The sequence below is a fragment of the Perna viridis genome, chromosome 7 (assembly GCF_037379345.1).
Source record: "Perna viridis isolate PV_CMFRI_1.1 ecotype Kerala chromosome 7, ASM3737934v1, whole genome shotgun sequence".
NCBI lineage: Eukaryota > Metazoa > Mollusca > Bivalvia > Mytilida > Mytilidae > Perna > Perna viridis.
This window is the reverse complement of record NC_142451.1, coordinates 5,383,627-5,410,842: the sequence shown is the minus strand read 5'-3', so window position 1 is coordinate 5,410,842 and position 27,216 is coordinate 5,383,627. Positions and strand designations below refer to the sequence as shown.

The window sequence follows — 27,216 nt, the reverse complement described above, 5'->3', positions numbered from 1 at the left end:
GGTCGTTTTCTCCGCGGTACTCGAACCGCTGTGACATCTAGTTCGAGTCCCGCGGAGGGAACGACCAGTTCTAACATCGTTATATCCTTATAATTAATGTTAAACATGCAAATTTGTTTACATGAATACAAAAGAAAATAAACTGAACTAAACAATAAAGAAAAATAAAGTTATTACACAAATTTATGAAGGAATTCACGTATCTTCTAGATTTTTTCTGTCAGATAAATTCACTGTAATTGTTTTTATTTCCGAAAAAGAAAAGGCATTTTGGTATGAGAACGGCGACACTCTGGTAATGACAAAACGATGTTATATTTATGCTGTTACAATTAAGTTCTTTACATTCACTCACTTCATTATACCCCACAAACAAAGATTAAAGGGATATATATATATCACTACGTCTATCTGTCCGTCTGAGTGACTGTCCGTCAGTCTGTCCACCTTCTTTGTAAGGGCAAATCCTCCTTAACCTCTCCAGGGATTTTGATGAAATGTTAATGGAAGGTTGGGAATGATATGTAGATGTGCATGAAGTAACATAATAACTATTTCAGGTTCCAAAGGGAGATGATCGAAATTGTGTGTTTTACATGCTACAGCCTCACAAGCGTGTTTCCCCCTAAACCCCAAGGGAATTTGATGAAATTTTATTGGAAGGTTTGGAAACGTATGTCGATGTATATGAAAGAAAATAATTACTTTTGGATGACTCCAATTTAAAAAAATAAAAATCAAGGGTTTTACTTTTTAAAAATTTCAAATACAACTGCTCCTTCACCATTCAAGAGTCTTTTATGTAATTATATAGGAAGGCTTTGCATCATATGTAGATGTGCATGAAGGAACACAATTACAGTCAGAGCACTCCAAACGGAGAAAATCCATATTAATAGCTTCATATGTTTCAACTCCTCCTAAACCAGGTACATATGAAGCGGGAGTTTTCTTATTTAAACAAAGTAAAAAAATAATAATTTATATGTTTTTTCGATTATAGATTAGTTTTTCTGTCTACTTCTTTCAGATACACTGGAATAATAGGGACAATGTTCAAGGCCTTACAGACTCGTCTGGACTAGAGATGTATTATACAAATAAAATACGACCTTATGATGCAGGAATGGTGGTGTTCGGACAGGAGTATTTGGAGATTCCACCTGGTCTTCCTAATATAGATTTTCATTCTACCTGCTCTAGTGATTGCACTAAAGCCATGTTTCCAGAAAGTGTTTTCATTACCAGAGCTGTTAATCATATGCACTATAAAGGTATCAAAATAAATATATTGTGTAAACCTTCAAAAAAGATGGGAACGGTATAGAGACACCAGATATCCACTTCGTTATACCTATTTTTGTTGTAGAATAATCTCTCCTATAACATGGTGTATAAATGGAAATCACAGAAATTGTATGTTGGTCACGTTACCAAATACAGGTCAATTCGGCACATTTCAATTTTTGGCACAATTTTTGAAGCCTTTCTCATAGTATAAATTATATTCTAATTTACCTTTTGCATATAGGGTATGTAAATCGTGTTCTAGTGTCATCTTCCTTATTGGAATTGTTTATGTAGAACGTATTGAAATCCGTAGATCCATCTGAATTTATTATTTAAACAATCATACTTCCTGGATCTCAGAACGCTGCATTAAAAAAGCAAAATCTTCATATATATTTTTCATTTTTATCGTTATATTTACACAAAAAGATGTTTGACTTTTAATTCTGAAATCAGCGCTCTGTAAATGACAAAGTTTTCATGCATTTGAACCTTAGGTTGTACCCATTTTCGTGAAACCACGGAGTAAAGTGAAGAGGCTTACATGCCCTTGAGTAGCTGAAGCTAATTAATGAATACTTTTCTTTATACAAAAACTGAAAATGAACGAGGAAAAATAGAAAACAAAAGTTTCTTTGGGCAAACATACCTTTATTATAGGTGGGAAAACAAGTAATAACGTTAATCAAGAAGAACACAATTGAGTGACAACACCCAGACAAAAAAAATAAAATAGACATTTATCAAAGAATATAAAATAACCTGAAATAACAGACACACAAATAGATAAATGAGCAATCCGGACACTGTTAAACACTATGAGCATGGGTCTGGTGCACAGGTATGAACAATATTTTAAATACTTGACATCTAGCAGAAATGATGGATAAAACATTTCACCTACCGGTGCACATGGTCCATGCTCCCAGTTTTTAGTGGAGTTCGAGTTGCTCATTTGATTTTGTTACTTTGTATTTATGATTTTAGTTACTTTATGTTCTCTGCTGTGTATGTTTTCCATGTCTGGTCTTCGTCCCTGGATTACATTCGTTTGATTACTGCTGTAACCTTGGTTCCCTTGATTACTTTTTCGTTAACATAAATTGCAAAGAAACTAACTTGCTCCGTATTAAGTTTGATTTGAGATAAACTTTTGTACTATTAATTTTATTATTTGGGAGAATTGAAAATTTTCTTTAATTTATTACAGGAGTAAGTCAGAGAATAGAAATTTTTCGTGGTAACAAAAAAGTAAGAGACATAACCAATGACGAGAAATATCAGTATGATAAACCAATTTTTTACAAGTAAGTATATGTATACAATAAGTCAATGGTTATAGAACAGAGTTTAGCTATACAAGCTTAATTATTATAGGTTGCAAAACGAGTGAAAGTTGAATATCGCATGATGTCCATGTGTATCAGTAGAAGTTATTTTGAGAGAAGAACGTAAAAAACGTTACAACATCGCTGTCGATCAATCAGATTTTTATAGACAATGCTACACAATCACATAACAGCCAATCGCCAACAGCCGGGCGTAATTTTTATATCACTTGTTGATATTACATTGTCTCATGGTGCGATATCGATATCGCAAATTCTTTAAGATTCGGTTGTTGTATATATTTTCTTGAACGGGTAGAGATTTGTAATATTACACCATAGGAAAAAAACGGATATGGATAAACATAACGAATGCATCTGCGTATAACCTAAATACAAAATAGAAAATGCCTTCAGAGATCACCAAAAGGTCTTCGATAACTGTAAACACACTGTACAGTAAGCTCTGGAAGGCCCGACAACAAAGTAATAAAATCCACGGTAACTTAACGATGACAATTTTTCAAAATCAAACTAAAAACAGTAATGTAACGAGACAAGGCACATTAATGACAATCACCATGTTTGTCATTAATGTGTCCCTGTGTCGTATGAAATCTGTTGTGGTGTTAAACTAGTTTTATAAGGCTATAACCGTCCCTTTTAATGAAAGGTAAAAAATGAATGGACGATGTGACACGAATAAGGGATCACATAAAAAATTCTTTGCAATTACTTTTTGTGTGGTTGTGTTTCTTTAATGTAGTAAACCTGGGGTACCCCCAGAATTTGTACATGATATTACACTGACTGTGGCGCATCATTTGTAAAATTTTAAAGAAAATTCACCGTGCAGATTTTTAACAATGAACACTTAAATATTGCTATTTTTTTAAATCTGAATCATTGGCAAAACTGAACCATATCTGGTAATTTAGAGTCATTTTGACAATATATTTAAATAAATAACTCAATATTAAGTCAAATACAATTTAAAAGGACTAATATATCAGATTTAATATCGCATTTTATTCTTTCCATTTTGTAGAAGAGATACCGGACTTTTAATTTACCAAAATAACAAAAAAGGGATAATTTTCAGCTATTGAAAAAACCTCTATTTTGCAAAAACATCATATTTTCGTACAAAAATGATGTTATATGAACTATTCATATGCGAATCAATAGACAAATTTTCAGAAAAAATTCACCGTGTAGTTGTTTTTAATGTTTTAATGATAGTAGGGTAAATATTGAAATATTGTTTTGATAGTTAATCAATGAGGTTACCAAGTATCAAATTATGATGACTTATATTGATGAAAGAGCACAGCTTGAGTCAACTACTGTTGCAAATTAATGTCACAAAAATATTTATATTTCTACACAAACTCATCTGCTAAACGTAGTTCAATGCTGGATAGTCATATGCTAAACAAAGCAACAAAATGAAAACAGAAAGCTTTAAGTCTTATAAGGAAGAGAAATCAAGGACACCAAGGTTATAGCGGTAATCAAAAGAATGTAATCCAGGGACAAATACCAGACATGGAAAACAGACATACTCAACAAAGAACATAAAGTAACTAAAATTATACCTACAAATTAACAAAAGTAAATGAGCAACTCGAACTCCACTAAACACTGGGAACATGGACCATGTGCACCGATAGGATAAGCGTCCTCTGCTTTTCTAGAAACACCCGCCCAGTTGCTCATAAAAAGTCAAGTCCGGGGTAGACAAACGAGGAAAGGAAAACTATGATCCGTAGAATAAATCAGTTTTCATGGTGCTGATGGATACACCATAAAACTTCTGTAGTGATGACTTCAATCTTGTAGCAACATAACCCTGTTTCAGAAGCCTATTTGTTAGAGTTCTAGCGCGATAAAAAGTCTGCGTAGTTTCGGCAAGCTCTGGCATAACGTATAAGTTGTGATATGAACACTCCATACGCAGGAGCCGAAGGGATGTTGCCACAGATGAAAGGAAAGTTGACAATTCTGAATGAAAAGTCATCACGTTTGTCGTAAAGTTTGGTCAATAGTTTTCCTCTACCATCGATTTCTAAGTGTAAGTCAAGATATGAGGCTGACTTCACAGTGTCTGTAGTATCCTTTATCTCTAGTTCTTTTGGGTTGATGCGATGTATCAAATCCCCGAAATTAGGATTGTTTAAAGATAATACGTCATCTATATAGCGGAAACTGAGATTGAAGGATCTATAGCCAAACGAAATTCCTTCTTTCTAATCAGATCAGCTATAAAAATTGTCGAATAGGTATATTCGTTTAACTCTAAAAGGTTAAGGAGTTATAAAACCGGCAATGTTATTGGTTAGTCGTACTGTCTCATGACAGATCATTTCATATTTCAATTTTAATATTATACCTAAAGGAATCTTGGTTTGCCGTAAAAGATATCATTTCAAACGTTTTCCTACCTTATATAATATATGTACCCATTTGAAAGAGTAATCAAGGGAACCAATGTTATAGCGGTAATCAAAAGAATGTAATCCAGGGACAAAGACCCGACATGGAAAACAGACATACTCAACAAAGAACATACAGTAACTAAAATCATACATACAAAGTAACAAAAGCAAATGAGCAACTCGGACTCCACTAAAAACTGGGAGCATGGACCAGGTGCACCGGTAGGGTAAGCGTCCTTTGCTTTTCTAGAAACACCCGCCCAGTTGCTCATAAAAAGTCAAGTCCGGGGTAGACAATTGAGGAAAGGAAAACTATGACCCGTTGAATAAATCAGTTTTCGTGGTGCAGATGGATACACCATGATAACGATTCACGAGTTCATGATGACGACCATAAAACTTCTGTAGTGATGACTTCAATCTTGCAGCAATATAACCCTATTTCAGAAGCCTATTTGTTAGAGTTCTAGCGCGATACAAAAAGTCTGCGTAGTTTCGGCAAGCTCTGGTATAACGTATGAGTTGTGATATGAACACTCCATACGCGGGTGCTGAAGGGATTCTTGTTTTTATGTAGAAAATTTAGTTTTTTTCAGTAAATATGGAAAATCTTTGATATTCCTAACCTGATCAAAGTGGTAATTAGTATACCATTGCATCGAACTGTTGTTTAAAAAAAACTGTATTTGTCCCTTATTATGTTTTTAGATTTGACCCGCCTATTGAGGTAAAACCTGGCGATGAAATCAAAACAACATGCTCATACTCGTCCGCTTCGTCAAATACAACTGCATATTTCGGCGAGGGAACGTCCGATGAGATGTGCTACGGTTTCATCACGTATTACCCTGTACAGAAAATAAAACTGCCGTATTGTACAACGTGGAAAACTGTCGAAAAATGTAAACGATATTTGCCTCAATTTGGTGGAATAGTAAACGGGTGTAATTGGAGGAATTTTATGTCTCTTAGTAACGAATACCTGGGATATATAGTGCTTGAGCTTACTATGAACTGTGACAACACTTGTTCGCATAATTGCACAGAAAGGGTAAAAGAACTTAGAAAGCACGAATGTCTACGTGGGGATCTGGGAGACTTCATGGTGCATAAATTGTCAGCAAGATTCCCACCCTTTACTATATTACGTGACTGTTACCCTGTTAATTCGGCTTACAAAATTTACGTGTCATTTATTTTGTTTATTGTAATTATAATGAACACACTCTAAAATTAAATTACTATATTGATCTTTCTCGCTTACAAATATGCATATGTTCTGATAAAATTAGATTGCATTAGCAGACTTTTCCATTTATCACCATGACAACTAATATCCATAGTTAACTCAAACCATTTGGCCTATTATCTACGTACATGATGACCATAAGGATATGTTTTAATTAACTCAATACATGCACGTACACTACACATTATACACTATATACCAATTGCAATAGAAGTTGATTGTACAGTACTCAAGCCTCTCCGAGAAATAAAATGGGTCTCCAGTGTTCTCCCAGGGTCTTTTAGCATTATGTTAAAGTGATGCTATTTTACTTATTTTATGGTAGGTAATGTTACAAATGTGAAGCTATTATTTTAAAGTAAAAAGATGCTAACTAATTTTTCTAGTTTGCTGGGGTGCTATTTGAATTTTCAAGGGTGAACACTTTTAGAATTTTTAGCTATGAAACGTTGTTTGAATGAATTTCTGTTGAGTTTTGAATCTAATACATGTACGGTATATCAAGATCATCGTCTTTAGAAGGGGACCAAAAGTGGATATCACGGATTTATGGTTTTCAACTATCTCTTCCTTTGAGAGTGTTGTAGCAGTAAAGTTACTGGTATAAATTGGGTCGTAAGGTCGGGGTTTACAAACAGTGTTTTGCGATGACAACAATTGATGTTTACAACTTCAATTACCTAAATTAACACTTAGGTGTGAGTATTTGTAAAATTTATGCAAAATGGGAAAAATCAGAAAAATGCATCTCAAAACCCTACCGATCTGACAATATTATTTCACTCAAGGATGCTTTCTCTACTTGAAAAGACATTTTTTTTATCTCTGCATCATTGTGTTAGTCGTAATTTTTTCAAAAGAATGTTAGAAAAATTAGGTTTTTGAGTTATCTGTCCTTTAAATGTTCATTTACAGTGCATTTCAATAAAATTATATTTCAATGCACCAACATGATATGGAAAATCTTGTTTTTGCTCTTGATTCTTATCGTGCAAATAGTCAAATTACACTATCAAAATGTTGGGTTTTTTTTTAAACCACGTTTCAGCGACTGCCTGATTCTTACAAATACTGACACTTAAATTAAGACAGTTAAACCTCTAAAGGAGACTTATATCTGCGTGTAGACAAAACAATTATTACTGTATATATGCCCGTTCAAGAAAACACGTTTGATCATGTGAACTATATAAAAATCATTGAAGTCAAAACGTCTAAAACAAATCTCGTAGCGAACAAAAGAAGACAAGCACAAACAATTATTTTGTCAGGTCACAGCCTGTTCTTGAAGAATCCAAGTTCTGAACAGCATCTGACGCTCAACACTCACTATATATACCGCCAACAACCGTTCAGCACATGTGTATGATGTTTATACAGAGCTCGAGCTGTATGTATCGTGCTAGACATCTTACAATTAGGCTTCTTGAACAGGGTCATATTGCTACAAGATTGAAGTAATTACTACAAACGTTTTATGGTTGTCATGATGAACTCACGGACAGTTATATACGGTGTATCCATTTGTACCATGAGGACTGATTTGTTCAACGTGTCATAGTTTTCCTTTTCTCTTTCCTCTACCCCGGACTTGACTTTTTATGAGCAACTCGGCGGGTGTTTCTAGAAAAACAGAGAACACTTACCCTACCGGTGCACTCGGTCCATGCTCCCAGTTTTTAGTGGAGTCCGAGTTGCTCATTTACTTATGTTACTTTTGTGTATCATTTTAGTTACTTAAGTTTATTTGTTGTGTTTGTCTGTTTTCCATGTCTGGTATTTGTCCCTGGATTATATTCTTTCGATTAACGCAAGAATCTTTATTCCCTTCTTTACTCTTTAAACTATGTGAATAAATTTCATTTAAAAACATCTGCAATCAAACTACAACAAAAACATCCACCTTTCTGAATGTGTGAGTTTTAAAACCTATTATGACATTCTTTTTTTTTAAGAGACAATATCACAAATGACAGTAATGCAGTTTAAATAACCTTTATGGGCAGATAATTGTAATATGAACATTTTATGTTTTCATTTTTTTCTTCTACTGACGCCCGGTTCTTAAAAAAAGTACAAATTAATCAATCACACTTATTAATCATCAGTTGATAAAATTATTTTAAAAAGCAAATATGGCGAATTGAGTCAAACACTGAAATAACTTAGATATCAATGTTCACTATATTTTTTTTTTCCCCGTTTTTATTTTTTTTTTATTTTTGGACTTAAAGCCAATTGAATTTGTTGCAGATAACAACGTGATGTATTATCTTTAGGTAGTTCCTGGCCTTGCGTTTTCAGTTTACCCAGAGGCCTTGGCACAACTTCCGGGTGGTAATTATTGGCCAATGCTCTTTTTCACGATTATTTTTTGCCGTCGGTTTGTGTAGCCTGGTAACAATTCCATTACAAAGGTTTGTCTTTGTCATGATATTTAGTAAATGTGTTTTCTGTTGTGAAATAATGGTTAAATAATTAATTCTGTCAATACTTTTTATCCTGATATTGTTATGAAATAATTTTTTTCAGACAATTGTCTCAAATATCATTTATAAATTAACTTAAATATACACTAAATATTTTAGTTAATCAGGCGACCTAGATGGTAACGAAAAAGGATGGATGGTGTCAACAAAATACAAAATACAGCTGTGAATAACATCATTTCCTGTTTACATAAAGCGGGAATACTGAAGTACCAAACGCGGAAAATTTCTTTAACAAAAGTTGAAAACATCAGAGACACAATAAATGAAAAAACGAGTCACACAATAGGTAATCGAATCTAAAGATTCCTACACAGATGGACGTCATGGACCCAATTTAAACCATGGAAGAACGCGTTGGCCATTTTCAGTTGCATTATGAGGTCATTTGTTAATTTTTGTAAAATGAAAAAAAAGGAATCATTTCTTTAACTGACATGCAAAATGCAGTCAATGAAGCATTGAATTAGTCCAAAATACATGAAACATGTAAAACACTAAAATTATCACATCTGATTGAACCTGAACTTGGAGAATAGACCAACTATACCAGACACGTAGGGGAGTCAAGAATGTTTATCTGGTTACTTTAACGTTTTCTTTTTTACATCATATTTTTAACTATTGCTTGTTTTAGACAAATGCAATCAAGTGTTTAATAAAACTCTGCTTTTACTCAATGTTTGCTTACTGCTCATAGTGCTGTTGGATGACTGGACAGTTTCCCAAGACTACGGAATTCCAACATGGTATGTGTAATAGCAATCTGTTTGTTACAGTTCTAATGTGGACTTCTACTGATTACCCATGTTAGTATTAGTTCAGTTTGAGATCCGTGATACGCTGGCTACCATAAAATTTTATTGTTTTAATGTATGAATATATATTTAATCATCAAATGGAATCGAAAATATGATGTCAGTGGTACCCACTGCAAGTACGATATACATAAACATGAAAGTTAGGGGCAAAGAGGACAAAGAAGAAACAAGTACTATATTAAAAAAAAGATAACTGTACTTTTAACATAATTTTCTGCATTTCATTTTGGAAATAACACATGGAACGCAATTTCAATTTTCGATAGTTTTTTTTTTCGAACGCCATTTAGTTGTCAGTATTTGGCCAATCGGGAAGCAAATTTGCAATCAGGTGACTTGCGTTTCCATGGAGTCCTGAGCGTCTTTAAGGTCAAAGAGTAAAACGCGGAACCATACAGAGTGCGTCGGAAAAAAGAACAGATGAAAGCTAAACAATATGAATATAAACCTGAATGAAATATGAACGAAACATTATAAATGCCATCAAGATCCAACGACACATTCGTCAACAGAAACAAACTACCGGTCATTAGCTCTATGTTAAGCACAGTGTACCCAGGACATACACAATAAGATGTATTTTAAGCAGATTTTATCGGATCATTTTATTGCAAGATGGAATAATGAAATTTCAACATCTACTATGATCTTTTAAAAATGAATTTGATTTAGAGAAATATTTAATTCGGTTGAATGAAAAAAATAGAGTATGGTTAACAAAATTTAGAGTTTCTAATTTGAAAGAGTAATCAAGGGAACCAAGGTTATAGCGGTAATCAAAAGAATGTAATCCAGGGACAAAGACCAGACATGGAAAACAGACATACACAACAAAGAACATAAAGTAACTAAAATCATGCATACAAAGTAACAAAAGCAAATGAGCAACTCGGATTCCACTAAAACCTGTGAGCATGGACCAGGTGCACCGATAGGGTAAGCGTCCTTTGCTTTTCTAGAAACACCCGCCGAGTTGCTCATAAAAAAGTCAAGTCCGGGGTAGACAAACGAGGAAAGGAAAACTATGACACGTTGAATAAATCAGTTTTCGTGGTGCAGGTGGATACACCATGATAACGATCCACGAGTTCATGATGACGACCATAAAACTTCTGTAGTGATGACTTTAATCTTGAAGCAACATAATCCTATTTCAGAAGCCTATTTGTTAGAGTTCTAGCGCGATACAAAAAGTCTGCGTAGTTTCGGCAAGCTCTGGTATAACGTATGAGTTGTGATATGAACACTCCATACGCAGGTGCCGAAGGAATGTTGCCACAGATGAAAGGAAAGTTGACAATTCTGAATGAAAAGTCATCACGTTTGTCGTAAAGCTTGGTCAATAGTTTTCCTTTACCATCGATTTCTAAGTGTATGTCAAGATATGAGGCTGACTTCACAGTGTCTGTAGTATCCTTTATCTCAAGTTCTTTTGGATTGATGCGATGCGTCAAATCCCCGAAATTAGGATTGTTTAAAGATAATACGTCATCTATATAGTGGAAACTGAGATTGAAGGATCTAGCCAAACGATATTCTTTCTTTCTGATCAGATCAGCTATAAAGTCAGCCTCATAAGAGTGAAGGAATAGGTCAGCAAGTGAAGGAGCACAATTTGTTCCCATTGGAATGCCGACCGTTTGTTGAAAAATACGTTCACCACACTGGACAAATATGTTGTCGATTAAAAATTCTAGCATTTTGTAAACATCTTCCTCTGTATATTGGGAAGATGATTGGGAATTATTTCTTACAAAGTATGAGGAAGCTTTACCAAGAACTATATATTTGTATCTAGGTGTACCATCTTTTATTGGAAAAACAACAATGTATAATGTTTTTAAGTCGGGATTTTAACTGAGTATGGGGAATAGAAGTATACAGTGTTGAAAAATCATAGCTTTTAATGGTATTATATTCTGATAATAGTCTTGAACTGATTGTCTCCAAGAGATTTTTCGAATTTTTCAGGATCCACATTGAATTAATACCACTATTAGTAACAAGTGTTATGGTAAGACTGCAGACTCTCTTTGACAGTTGTGAGTATAGAAGTTAAAAGTTTTGAAAGAGGTTTGGTGGTACATTTTGCAGATCCATCTATGAAACGTTGTTTGTATGGATTTTTGTGGAATTTCGGAATCCAGTACATAGACGGACCAAAAGAGGATAGCACAGATTTATGGTTTTCCACAATCTCTTCTTCGGAGAGAGTGGTAGCAGTATAGGTCTTATCACTGCTATTATTTTCTAAGTCTACCTCTGATAATAAACATTGGATGTAGATTGAGAATTCCTGTAGAAACAGGGAGGTAGAAAAATATTCCTAAACATGAAAGATTTTGTACTCTGTGTGAAAATGGTATTGGTGATGAATTTCATCTGCTATTTATATGTCAAAGTGAAGTAGTTGTCAGTTTGAGAAATAGAATTTTACCAGATTACTATATTAAATATCCAAGTTAAGTTAAAATGGAAGGTTTGCTATCAATTTATAACGTTGAGGTTTACAAACGACTTTGTATTTTTATAAAAAGAATAGCTGCATCATTTTGAAACCATGCATAATCATATTTTCTATTGTTATTGTGAATACTATATTATTATTTCGTTATGTTGAATGTATTGTTTTATGTGTATATATATGACAATACTATCATGTTACATATTCATTATGTCTGAGTTATCTTATTAAAAATCTTGAAAATCGTGAAAAACAAATACAACAATCCAAGTTACGAAACAAGAGCATACGTCAAGTACAATGATTCACACTAAACAGAAAGCTTTCTTGGATTTGACATCATATGAGAAATTGCGTAAATGTTTTTAGAATAGGGGAGGACGCCTACCGTAGCAGAGCAATTTAAAAAAGTGTGTATCTGTGAAAACACCAACCATTTAAATCGTTTGTATATTGCAAAACATTCGTAGAGAAATTAGCACTTCGCATTTCCTTAGTTACATATTATCGATGAACATAAAGAATAAAAAATATAAAACCTATATTTTTGCCCCTTTTTATTGCATTTTTACCAGCAAAAGCTAGATGTTCGAAAGAAAAGACATAAGGGAAATAACCAGAAACATTCATACAGAGACAAAAGTATTAACATGACCACGTGTGATCAGGGAGTCTTTATTCCAAGTGAATACATGTACAAATAAATATCGTATTTAACAAGTGGATTTTTTCCCGCTTTTAACATTCTAAAGGTCTTTGACTAAAAACGTCGTTTCAATATTATTTTAATTGAAAAAAAATGTCAAATAGATTTTATATTGTTATATAAACCTCAAACTGATGGGAAACAACATTCTAAATTCATATTAATTATTTCTTGAGGGTTGTAATTCTTGTTAGATAAATTGCCTTTTTGGTTTCTAGGACAAGGGCGTCCTCCTTGGCGATTTTATGTATTCACATTAACAACGATTTACCTTATTACCATTCCATCCATATATACTTTGCTTCCGTGCTATTAAAAGCAACAGAACAACGCTTGATTGATTTATTGATTGTTGGGGTTTAACGCCCGAGCAGCAATATTTCAGCTACATTCAGGCGAAACAATGCTTGAAATATTTTATCTTGGGATACTACCATTCATCACGTAATGATGAAATATCTATAGTAGGACGATTTCTAGATGGACATAAAATTTAGCTATCACCTCATGGACTCAACTTTGTTTTGTGACAACTTTTCTTGTCTTGTTTTAAAAGGAACTAAATGATTTGTAAATTGAGAGTATAACTTATAGAAGTGTATTTTAAATAGCTTGTGGTGTCATTCTACTTTTATGTTTTGTGTGTGTGTTTTTTTTTATCTATTTATTTATTTATTTATTTATTTTTTGTGGGACACAATAATTATGTTGAACTCTACAATGACTACTATTTATGATTTAAGATAAAAACCAACGCTATAGATGGTTCAATCTACATTCTCGTTACCATGACTACTAAAATAGCATGACGAGAAATTTTCGAAACGACGACTTTAGAAGGGTAACATAATAAATAAAAACACTTTTATAACTATTCTCTTTATTGAAGAAAAAGACTAGAATTACGTCATTTTACACCACTCATCAAATTTTATATTCATTACCAATACTTAATAACAAGAAATAATATAACATAGAGTTAGTATAACATTTAATACGACCCCTGTTTAAAAGACATGTTTAACTAAAACAAAAATGTTAACATCAGATGGTAGAGATATAATAACATCAATAAAAGTGTTGGGTTACAAAACTTATTTTCCTGAAGTAAATTATTTTATTTCCATCTGAGCTAATATAAACCATGGTATAATCATCAGGGGTAGATCTAAAGATTTTTAAATAGAGGGCTCAAGAAATATCATAAAAAGGGAGAGTGGGGTCCTGGCTACAATTTGCAAATTTTTGCCAAATTTTATACAAAATTAACAAATTTTCAAACAAATGGGGAATTTCACCCCATTCCCGGTTGATCATTTCATGGTTATTAAAAATAAGGTGATTATATAATATAGCCTTCTTTCCATCTTTGTAAAGTCATGGATGAAATTTTAGCATAAAAGATGCCATGTCATTAAAGCATAATTTGTGATTTTTCACATTTCACTCTTACAGACATATCAACATTCAAACCTCAGTTTTTTTACAAATATACCAAATTCATGTTGCATTTACAGGATTTAAGCTGCCAGCATTTGTGCACTTACATTGCAAATTGTGTCAATATTTTATTCAGAACTACAGCTCATAACTTAAATTAGGAAAAACTACTGATTGAATTTTTGAATATATATATGTACACCAGTGTCAATCAAAATAAGATGGGTTTTGTTATAGTTTCTATACATTGTTTTTCTCTTCTCAAACAATGATTTTGAACCTTGTACTGATTTACATGTACCCTACCTTCATTTAATTTATTTTAAGAAAACAATTTAAACAAATGCCATTAAGTTTGCGGTATTGAACAATAATTGTACAAGAAATTTTATGATGGTATTTCTTTTAATAAAATACTACCAGTATATGGAATTGGAAAATACAAATTTCCTCCCAATATTTATTTTCAACAATGTATGACTTTAGCATGTACACAATACCTCCATAAAAATAAAAAAAGATATCATTATTGCCATACCAAATATGCAGTGATTCAGACATTTTCTCTATGGCTAGGCAATGTTAGTTGAAAAAAATAGTAAATGTAAATAAGCAGAACTAATAATTTAAACAATATATACAAAAAAATTGGTAACTTAAAGGAAAAAAAGCTTACTAAATAAATAAAATATATAAATAAAAATATTGCAATATATAATATTATTAACTGATGACTTAAAATACAATGTAAATTGCCCCTTTAATACAACAGGAGGTTTTAGCAACCATAATTTATACAGGGCAATTGCCCTGTATTAATTTAATACAGGGCACATGCCCTGTATTAATTCTGGCCCTGTATAAAAGTTAAACTTGTCCGCCATTTTGTTTGAAACAGACTATAGAAAATATGTCATACTGAGCTGTATTTAAAGGTTTGTACAGATAACTCCTGTTATTTTAAGTCATCATTTAATAAAGGGATCATAAAATGGTTATTTTCATATTAATCCTGTATTATGTCCTCGTACAGTCGTATTGGGTTTTGACCACTTGTATTGGCCCTCGGCTTCGCCTGGGGCCAATACAAGTGATCTCAACCCAATAGGACTGTACTTGGACATAATACAGGATTAATATGAAAATAACCATTTAATAACCCTATACAACATAAGGGGAAAATAAATACATTAGAAGTAGTATAGTAAATGCATTTAAAATGGATGACAAGATGTAAAATACAGCTTTTTACCTTGCAAACAATTAAGTATATATCTACTGTAATCAATGTAGATTACATTGTAACATCTCATGCTTTATTTGTCTAAGATTATTAATATCAAAATAAGGCCCATGAAACATTAAAGGTTAACGATGAGGTAATGCAATTAACTGTCAGATTTTTTATCATTAACATTCACTTCTCTGAGAAGCATTGTGATAACACCAAACTAAAAGGAAAGCATGTATAAAATAGCCTGAAGCATACAATGATAAATTTGGTTAATTCTGAAAAAAAGTATGATATATCAAAAGTAAATTAGCAGTATCGTATATAAATATGGTTAATATATAGAACTAAAATATGAAAAGAACATGCACATAAAATGCATAAACAAGATTTGCGATAATTTTCTATGGTACAACCTTCTTCAAATGCAAATAATTAAGAGATAATGAACACTTCCTAGAATTTAGTCCCTCCCTTTGAATGAGTAACGGTAATCAAAGGAACTAAGATTTTAGCAGAAATCAAAAGAATGTAATCCAGGACAAAGACCTGACATGGAAAACAGACACACAAAACAAAGAACATAAAGTAACTAAAATCATACATACAAAGTAACAAAAGCAAATGAGCAACTCGGACTCCACTAAAAACTGGGAGCATGGACCAGGTGCACCGGTAGGGTAAGCACCCTCTGCTTCTTCAAAAACACCTGCTGAGTTGCTCATAAAATGTCAAGTTCAGGGTAGACGAAAGAGGAAAAGGTAAACTAGGACACATTGAACAAATCAGTTCTCATAGTGCAGACAGATACACCCTAACAACCCGCGAGTTCATGATGACAACCATAAAACTTCTGTAATGATGTTTTCAATCTTGTTGCAACATAACCCTGTTCCAGAAGCCTAATTTTAAGAAGTCTAGCGTGCTACAAAAAGTCTGTGTCTCTCCAGATGAATTTTAAACATTTGTTAAAACAAATGAATGTAAAAGATCAGTCTATTTCAAAAATTTCCAGATCAACTTTACTGAACATAGAAAGTTCAGTATTGGATTTGTGACATTCTTATCCATGGTAACACAGACGTCATAGATCGCTTTTTTTGTTATCCAAATGACACTCTATGATTTGCATCTAAAGAAACAGAAGATTGAAGCATAAAAAAATTATGCATATTTTTCATTTTAATTTTTATTATGTATTAATTTCTCCCAATGCAAAAAGGCTGAATTTTGCTTGAATATAAATACATGTATACATAAAATAATAAAATATATAAAAACAATCAAATTTCAACCCAGATGTACATGTATACATCTTCATTAGAACCAATTAAAAAAAACAAATGCCCTTTTCCCATGTATATTGATTTTTTTAAATAAAAAACTGAACTAAAATAGCATTCAAGATAACTATGTCTTGCCAGATTTATTTTAGACTTGACTTGATTATGAAATGGATAAGTATTCTGTAATTGTGTTGTTGCCCTTATTCACAATGAAAATACATGTACATGTAAATCTCTCTTGAGTTTATACAAACTGCTTTATCTTAAAGTGTATATTTTCATATTAAAAACAAACTGTTAACTTCGAATAGTATTGCATCCATCCTATCATATATATCAAAAATAAATCTTCCAACCATTACTTGTTCTTTCACCATAAATTTAAGATTTCCTGACATGAAATAATTTGACAAATAATGCAGTTCACATGTATGTGTATATAAAACCTGCTTTTTTGTCAGAAAAGTATTCACGTCTTCAATGTAAAGGATGAGAAAGTTTTATTTTACCACAAGGATTTCATAAATAAGGATTTCTTTTCAATTATAAGAACATACATTAAGCAAAGAATAAAATCACAACCATTCAAACTAAAAAGCAAAACACAAACTACCTAAATTCAATCTCATGAAGTCATTATTGCATTTCAATTAAAAAAATCTCTAACTAAAACTAGATACACAATAAAATGTCTCAATGAGCAACATTAAAAAGCTTCTCCATTTTTTCCCCATAAATTTCATAACTTCAATCCTATAAAGCTACATGTAAAATATTTTTTAGCACTAACAAAAATGTGTTTTTATAAAACATGTTAATCTACTGAATCGTACATGTGTATTGTATAGCAGACAAAAGTGAACAACCTCAGCCATGTATTTTCCCAGAATAAAATAAGACAAATAGTATACTGTGTTACTTGAAACAGGTATATTTTGTGGCAAACAGATGAATATGTTTAAAGAAAGCAGAAAATTATTTTCTTTTTCTTTAGCTTCATTGCACTAAACAAATGATAAATGTGAGAAGTATGATAATAACTGGCCAAAGTTAACTGGATTTTATTTGAGAGTAGGAAATATCAAGACAAAAAGTCATAATAACCATTCAATCATTTAAATAACATACATGTACTATGTACAAAAATCAGTTTGCTCTACAGGTAACAGACAGACAGACATGAAACTGTTGTTTGATTGGTAGATTGTTGGAGGCACTTATTAATGTATCAACTAACTTGTAACATTGTTGTCAAATTAAATATGATAAAAATAAATTAGATAAAATATTTCATAAAACATACTTTAGAAGACAAACAATTAGTTTTAAAGGGTTTTTTTTTAAGTTATCTTATAATTGGAATTTAGCAAGATTTACCTGTTCTCACAAACTCTCTTAATCCAAATCAAAATACTTGAAAACTCATACATTTACACTATACCATTTATAATTTAAAAGATTAACAATTTTACTTCAAATAAAAAAAACTTAACAAAATCAAGTGAGAACTCATGCTGACAAACAATCATTCTTCAATGTTCAAGACAAGAACAAGTATGTCAGTCCTTAGTCTCATGGTGTAACAATAAAACTTCCTCTTAATATGTTTACCTATTATGTAAAATGATCAAAGATGTAAGAAAATTCATACAGCAGACTCATAAGACACAACAACACTGGTATTCTTCTTAGGCTTCCTTAATGGAGAAGCAGCAGGTAAATGTTGACTTGGACTCTGTGGACTCATCGGTGATGGAGATCTCAGATCTTTAGGCAGGAAACTTAGACTCCCTGGACTTGATGGAGTGCTGGGTTCTGAACCTGAACGTGATCGAGGTCTTTTAAATGAAAATTTTGATGGTGATATAGACAATTTTCCTATAGATGTGGGACTAAGAGGGGACTGTGGAGATGTCACACTGAGACTTCTTAAACGGGAAAATAACTTGCGAGGTCTAGATGGTTTAGAATGAGAATTAGAAAAGCCATGGTGAGAATGTCTACGGTTACTATTGCTGTTTGAGTCTGTTGTACTGCTAATGGATGAACTAGAGGAGGATTTTGTAGGACTGGACACCATGGGAATATTCTCAAGATTATCGTCATCAATTTTTGCACCACCAACTTCATATGCAACGATTGAAGCATGATCAAGTTTGCCTGCAGCTTTTGACATTTTCTCAATTATTTCTGAGTCACGTTTTTTCTTCTGGTCTGGAGTCAATTTTCTACGTTTATACAAGGCAGGGTTTTCAAGCACTTTACGTTTTGAGTCTGTTAACATAAGTACATGTTGTACAAGCATTCCACACAAACTCTGAGCAGTACATTGCTCTTCTGTGACTAATTCTTGTTCATTTATGATTCTCTCCATTTCTTTCATTCCATAAATGTGTCTCTCACTGGGTTCCATTTCAGGTTTGATAATGGGTTCACTGCTAGAACTTGTTGGTGAGTTATCTCCATTTTCCCTGCGAGGTAGAGCGACTTTTGTCACAACAGGATCAAAATTGTCTGAAATGCCATCAGTAGTTAAAAATACAATATCACCTTCACTTGCGAATGTCAGGGAGCAAGTAAGGTTTTGTAGCTCTGGTTCATTTCCATGAACAGGTCCTATTGCACCACCTGCATCCCTGATGTCCCTCTCTGAACTAATGTCATGTGACCCAATAGTTATTTCACGTATCCCTCTTTTTTCTCCAAGTATGTAGCCATAGCTGTCACCAACATTTACACAACACACAGAAAACTCTCTAGAGGATTTCATTGGACAAACCATGCATGCACACATTGTTGTTAGGCCACCATTATTGGAAAGAATTGTTTGATGGGCTTGGTCAAACGAGCTCCTGAGTATTTCTATCACTTCCTGAAATAATCAAGTATAAAGTTTTTTTTCTTAAGCATATTTAAATGCCTGCAAATGCTCAAAACTTACAAAAAAATATCTATAGATGCCAAAATAGCCAAATCAGATTAAGCATACTTAAATTTCTACTTATATTTAAAAAACATACCTAGTTCTCATTGTTTATGTATTGCAAGAAAAAGCAAAATCAGTGGATTTAACTTCAGTATGCGGACGAGGAAAACATACCTGTTCACCCTCCTGCATAGTTTAATGTAAAAGTTGCACAGAAGTTTGTTTTTCTATATTAAATAATGCTTAGAAGCTTGTAGCAAAAAACCTCCTACATGTACATAAAAAAGTTGAAATGTGGGAGGTATCCCACATACCCTCTCTCTGAGATTAACAGGTATGGAAATATGGTTAGATAGCATCTAATTTTCCCACATCCCCTTGCTACATACACACACAAGTAAATATATTTTCCCACGGTACCCTTATAGTGTATATTAACATTATATTGTACAAGTGTGTGTACATGCATTTGCACATGTGCGTGCAAGTATGCTGAATAATAGACTACACTATGAGATAAAATGGAAGTGAAACATGTAATTTTACCCTTGTATTTCTTGGCTGATTCAGTTTGTCATATAACTGCTTATTGAGATACTTCATACAGCCATACAGGGCACATCTAGCAGCTAATCTGGATTTTTCTCCCCAATTAACACCATCAGCTATCAGTAAGAGACAGTTATTCTTCCTAGCACATATAGCAAAGGCATCTGCTATTGGGTCACCTGTTAAAAATAAATAAAACGCCTGTAACGAAATTGATAAAACGTAAACCAAGTAATCCGAGCACATAATACCCAGTAATTAGAGCACATAATACCAAGTAATCAGAGCACATAATACCAAATATGTACAGTAAATTTCAAACTAAATATTGAGAATTTATTGTTCACATGAGAGCTAAATTTAGCATACATGTTTATGTATACGAAAAAAAAAACAGCTTAATCAGTTTCTTAAAAGAATTTCTGGCTATAGCAGAATGATAATCACTTTACAAACTGACCATCTAGTCTGTCATAAAACATTACCTTTTTGTACCCTCATCATTTTAAGGATATATACTTAGACACATCTATTTAAAGCAATTTTCATGATTAATATCTGATTCCATATCTCATTTTAACATATTTACAAATGTTGTTAAAGTTTAAATATCCTCCTGTAAAATGATTATCACAAAACTGTGCTACATGTTTTATATATACATGTACCATGCTTCAAAGAACCCTTTGATAGGGGAATAGAATCTTACCTTTATATTAATGTTTATGTTTGTTCTAAATTAAAGGTAAAGCATACATGTATATCTAGGTTATGTGTTTCATTACTTTAACATAGAGAGAGGCTTAAAACATATACTGACCTGACATTTTTCCATTTACAGGGTGTTGTTCATATAACGATATACAAATCCCATATGCTTTTTCAGTTTTATTTTTCCAATCTGCCACACCAGCAACTTCAACATTGTTAAATCCTGTATTTCCATCTGGAAAAATACATACCACACATACAATGTACTAGATCTATATGTATTAAGGTTTCTCAAAGTCCCACTAAATAAATTAACTTTGCCCAAATCATATGTGTATATTTTAAATAAATCTGGAAATTTTCTACCTTTTGCCTTTTGGCATGATGTAAATTATACATACACATGTATACATGAAGTAACTTAATTTATGATGTTTTCATTTGGTAAAACAATATTTTGCTAATCTTAGGCATAAGGGTTGCGTCTAACTGGCTAAGCAATCATATACATGTACTGTTAGTACTATCAATGCAGAGCTCCAGAATACTTTTTCAGTATTAAGTTCGCTGAACTCACGAGTCATGTATAATATACATTTTTTTTTCATTTTGATGTCTTTGAAACACAACCCTTTTCAAAAATAACATATATTTCATGTGTCAACAATATGCCATGTCATGTGACAAGTGTAGCTACATATGTATACATGTAAATTTACAAAGTACACATGTAATTGTAGTTTTTCAGAGGTTACTTAAAGTTGTGTTTACACTTATTGATGACCTTTTGGTGACCTATGAAAGAGTTTGTTCTGTGTTTAGGTTATACCCTGGTGCATTTGTAGCATTTCACCATATCTTTTCTTATTTCTACTCACTTTGTTCTCTGACAGGGAAGGCTAAACCATCATCAGGTCCTGTATAGCTAGCTATTATTTCATCATCTAATGTGTCTAATTCTAATACTGGTATTTCATCTGGTTTCTTTCCATAGTAACATTCATGGCCAGAACTGGCCATTTTGTTCCTGCATTAAAAATTTATATAATGTGTTACATGTATATACCGTATGGATGGTGCATGAAGAATCTAATATCATTCACAACTTAATCATGTGTAACTGATGCAATGGGAGAGAATGATTTACCTCACAAAAATATAACATCATCACCAAGGATCAAACTCATGGACCACTGATAAACCATTTCAGCTTCATGTAAGTCAATTGACTGGTCATTTAAATCTACTATATGTACATTTGTACCTACTCCAATGCATGCACACATCTCACAGTACAGTCTATACATGTACTATTTTATTCATTTGTGTACATTTTGTACATGTACATGTAACTTACAGGGTACTAACTCTTGTCACTTAGGCCATAACAAATTATGTCTGTTCATGGTTATATTCTTAACAAAAGCATACTCAGTATGTACACATTTTCATTTCATTTTTTCAGCACAGGTTTCACCTTTAATTCAACCAAATCATTAGTCTTGAGAGTAAAATTTTATGGTTACTTTTCCCATCTGTGTTTATTATAAGTCTATTTATTAGGAACACTGTTCATATGACAACATTTATTAAATTTCAGCAATATAATGCTCCTAACTTTTTGGCGAACATGAAAACACTCAATAAATTTATAATTCCTGAATGACTTAGCTGTAATGAACTTTTTAACCCAACAGAAATCAACAATTTTTATTTTTTCAATTTCAGTTTGCTGGTAAAGTAACTTAGGGTCAAGGCAAAAAATAGGGTAGGTCGAGTAACCGCCGACAGACATATATTTCTTCATGGCCTTTATTCAGATACATGTAATTACAGATATTGAGACACAAATTGTGATTACCCCAATTGCGTCACACAATAAATGTTTGGTAGGTATTTGAGTCCTAATGATGAGTTTCACTCAAAGTTAAAGTAACTGCCAACTAATTTTTCTAAAATGGGCATTTGACTTACAGTGTAATAAGTTCTCGCCAGTATGGGACTTTGAACTGAACTGACCCTCTGAAACTAAGCATGTTGCTGAAATTTTATTTCATTTTTGCTGATACATTGTAGATTATAATGGGTGCATTTAACATGGTTCGTTAACTTATATACAGGTACAAAATGTAGGTCACTGTGTAATACTTTTATGTACATCAAATATATTTGGACGTTATATTGATAGAACAGATCGAGCATACTGTATCTCCAAAATGTACAGTTTGTAGAAGTACATGTACATTTGTACATTGTAAAGTCATAAGAGTACAAAAACATGAAAATTGTCCTTAACTATGGTCTAAGTTTGTATACATGTTGGGATATACATTTTTGTGTGTAAAAACGTTGATTTAAAGATGACCAATGACTTTGCTAAATTCATCTAACTGATTGTGAAATTTTCAATCAATTAATCACATCTGGATGGTCAACCAACTGGTTTGAGACTTTTATCAATCATCGACACACCACTAATTTAAAAATTAATTTCTATATCTGAAGATATTTATGATTGAAATTTTTTTCATCTCGGCAGATGGAATTTATAGTTCCAAATGGCTTCCAGCCAATTTAAATTCCTATGATTGACCAATCAAATTCAAAGTGTGACCTTACAACAAAATTGAAAACTAACAAGATATGCAATGAAGTGGAATCCACTGTACAGTACTTTGTACTGGATCTGGTGTATATTTTCAAAGACCTGTACATGCCAACAAGTATTTCTCGCAAGTAAATAATTCCAACCAACCAATTTCTGTCCTCTCCTGTGAAAAAAGTGCATGCACAAAATTTACGAAAAAATGTTTAACAGATTACTGATATTTTGCTCACAAAAAATCAGCTGTCATACCACGATTTCATTGAGGAATAAAATTATGATGAGCAGGTTTGGCAAGAATTGCTACTGTGTTGAAAAGGATTGATTGATTGTTGGGGTTTAACGTCCGAGCAGCAATATTTCAGCTATATTCAGACGATGAACATGAAATGGATCATAAAATGAACATGAAATAATGATAAAATGAAAAATGGGATGGGACACAAGGACAGTAGGGTCAACAAATTTCGTTTGCCACTAGAAAAAGGGAGGGATGGGTAAGGTCGGGCAAATTAGCCTCCTGTAGTGGAGCGCAGTGGTTCCTACTCCTATCGAATACCACAGCAGGTTTCTTTAACGTGCGAGGAACGTGGCATCTTTCCCAACACGGTGCACCACTATGGTTTGCGGTCAGGTTTTCCGTATTATAGCCTGACAACCCCAGCATGTAACATGCCAGGGGTACCCCATTCCACCACCTGGGGCACACATCCCAGTTGTCTGTGGGCAGAGCGCCTAGCCTCTGGCTAGGTTTCTGAGCACTATTTAGTAGCCTTTTACGACAAGCTTAGCGCTGCTGCAGGCCTATTCTTTTGACACCCGGACCTGCACGGGGCTGTGTTGAAAATGGTGAGATCTAAAAGTCTTTAATATTTTCAGGGCTGTGTTGAAAATGGTGAGATCTAAAAGTCTTTAATATTTTCAAGTCTTTAAGTTAAAATTCACAATTTCATTAGTAAGGAGTCTAGGCCTATCTGTTTATGAGCCCTTTACTTTCGTATTTACAAAGTAATATTCAAATGTATGGTTTTATTGGTATATTTACTTACTCAAATACACTCAAAAATAAACTCAGTGAAGGACCGTGATTGCGTTAATCGTTGTCCATGGATGTATTTGGTCGAGTTCGAACGTTAAAGCTAAAAGCTACAAATGTAACCTACCAGATTTACAATTGACGAAACATGTTTTGGAAGAAGTGATTCATTGATGTGTAATACAAAATTATGTTAATTTTTCGATGATCGAGAAGTGCATTTGATCTTTTGTCCAATCAATGTTATCTTTGATACCAAGACCAAAAGATTGGCTGAAATAAACATTTTTGAGACTTAGAAAGTTGAATGCTTATAACGACCTTGACATTTGTTATAAAATTTGTGTTAAATTTCTCCCGTCTAGGAGCACATTGAAAAACAAAACCATGTATTGTTTTAAGTGTACGATATATTTTAATTCTATATGACCATTATTAATAATGTACAGTCAAATAATATTAAAATATTAATACATGGTAATTTGTATTACCAGGCAATTCCTATAAAGGAGGTACAATCAGCACAGTACCAAAAGGATGGCAAGCCAAAGTCGACAAAAATGCCTATTTATTAATATTTATTAATAATTATAAATACTTATAATTCATTCATAAATATTTATAAATTATTTATTAGTATTTATAATTGAATAATAAATATTAATAAATATGGCAATTATAAATATTTATAAATGAATTATAAATATTTATAATTCAATCGGAGTCAAGTGGACAAAAATGCCTATTTATAAATATTTATAAATAATTAAAAATATTTATAATTTAATTATAAATATTTATAATTTAATTATAAATATTTATAATTTAATTATAAATAATTATAAATAATTATAAATAATTAAAAATATTTTTAATTTAATTATAAATAACATCATCATTACAAATATTTATAATTCAATTATGAATATTTATAATTGACTTACAAATATTTACAATAAATGATTATGACACAATACACAAATCTTAACATACAAATAAGAGGCTCTCGAAGAGCCTAAATCGCTCACCTGACAAACCATACCCACCCCGTGTAGGTCCGGGTGTCAAAAGAATAGGCCTGCAGCAGCGCTAAGCTTGTCGTATAAGGTGACTAAATAGTGCTAAGAATCCTAGCCGGGGGTTAGGCGCTCTGCCCACAGAGCAACTGGGATGTGTGCCCCAGGTGGTGGAATGGGGTACCCCTGGCATGTTACATGCTGGGGTTGTCAGGCTATAATACGGAAAACCTGACCGCAAACCATAGTGGTGCACCGTGTTGGGAAAGATGCCACGTTCCTCGCACCTTAAAGAACCCTGCTGTGGTATTCGATAGGAGTAGGAACCTTTGCGCTCCGCCACAGGAGGCTAAATTGCCCGACCTTTCCCATCCCCCCTTTTTTCTAGTGGCAATCAAAATTTGTCGACTCTATTATCCTTGTGACCCATCCTTTTTTATCATTTCATGTTCATTTTATCATCCATTTCATGTTCATTGTCTGAATATAGCTGAAATATTGCTGCTCGGACGTTAAACCCCAACAAACAAACAAACAAAAAAAACATACCCTATTAACTAAGTAAGTATATAGGTATCATGCTTTGTTACCATGTTTGACAAAAAATTGCTGAAAAAAAAACATATATATCAATGAATGCTGACGTAAGTTCAAAAGAGTACCTAAGGCACTGTATTCTGTAAAATTTTGGAAATGCCTTCAAAGTGTTTTAGAACCACTGGAAAAAAATTTGGGGAGGGGTCCCCCTATGTCCTGTTATTCCACCACATCTTAGGGGGCATTAGACCAGTATAGATTTGCTGAAAAAGAAAAAATTAAACCACGACTACACAAAATTTCCATACAAGGAGACCATGTTTACTTTATAAACCAATTATCATTAAAATCAAAGCAAGTGTGAAAATTAGCGGAAAATGGCAAGAACAATCTTTCGTCATCACCATTACTTAAAAAAACCTAGTTTCCTTAAGATGGAATCTGCACAACTGGTGAAAATGGTTATTAAATGGCAGCCATTTTGAAAATGGCCGCCTAAAAAAATAGATTCTATACTGCCCATCAACTCAGAATATCATGTTTGTCTCATGGGCAACTTTCATTTTCATTATTCTTCTATAGTTGAAGCAAAAAAGCATTTTGACCCTTGTGTTCTATTTTTTAGTAACGACGGCCATTTTGTTTTGTTTTTTTGACTGATGAAAAACTTAAAATTATCAGTTTATGGAAAAAACCTTTAAAAAAATTCTGCCAACTTTTATTAAATTTCATTGCAATTGGTTTCAGAGAGTTGTACACGTTAAAACGACAAAAAAATTTAAAAAATCTGTTTCAGGGGCCATAAATCCTACAATATGCAACAAATCATTTTGAAAATTTTGGCAAAGGTCCGTCTACTGATTGTGAACAATATTACTCTCCATCAGAATTCGACTGAATTTTTGTGTTATTTGCCAAAAAAAAAAAAAAAAAACTGTATTTCGATCCCTTTGTTCTATTTTTAGTAACAGCGCTGTCATTTGTGTACAGAACATTGTGAGGATGAGATTTTTTTTCAAAGTAAAAACCGCAAAAACAGCAAAAAAACGTTCAAAAAGGGCAATAACTTCCACATGGGTCAACAGATCTTCACA

At 32.8% G+C, this 27,216-nt stretch overlaps 2 protein-coding genes across 4 annotated transcripts in view; one reads left to right on the top strand and one right to left on the bottom strand.

Moving 5' to 3' along the window:
* LOC148611067 (tyramine beta-hydroxylase-like) overlaps window positions 1-8,995 on the top strand; it is a 37,170-nt gene extending 28,175 nt beyond the window's left edge. The window contains exons 7-9 of one of the 2 annotated variants that reach the window (XM_088591176.1): window positions 1,031-1,274; window positions 2,501-2,597; window positions 8,894-8,995. In XM_088591176.1, coding sequence (XP_088447302.1) covers window positions 1,031-1,274; window positions 2,501-2,597; window positions 8,894-8,897 — 345 coding nt within the window. In that variant the 3' untranslated portion in view covers window positions 8,898-8,995. Of the gene's footprint in view, window positions 1-1,030; window positions 1,275-2,500; window positions 2,598-5,764; window positions 6,355-8,893 lie in introns of those variants that run through there. The other variant, XM_088591175.1, reaches the window with a different exon arrangement.
* A 7,634-nt stretch (window positions 8,996-16,629) lies between these two features.
* Window positions 16,630-24,826, bottom strand: LOC148611066 (PP2C-like domain-containing protein CG9801). 2 transcript variants are annotated; one of them, XM_088591173.1, is made up of 5 exons: window positions 24,697-24,826; window positions 21,807-21,955; window positions 21,038-21,163; window positions 20,215-20,396; window positions 16,630-19,614 (listed from the first exon to the last, which is right to left on the bottom strand). In XM_088591173.1, the coding sequence occupies exons 2-5, from the start codon at window positions 21,946-21,948 to the stop codon at window positions 18,388-18,390; spliced, it is 1,677 nt and encodes a 558-aa protein (XP_088447299.1). In that variant the 5' UTR covers window positions 21,949-21,955; window positions 24,697-24,826; the 3' UTR covers window positions 16,630-18,387. The 2 variants fall into 2 exon arrangements, with proteins under 2 accessions (XP_088447299.1, XP_088447300.1); XM_088591174.1 differs by having other exon boundaries at window positions 24,583-24,714.
* Window positions 24,827-27,216: the final 2,390 nt, after the last annotated feature.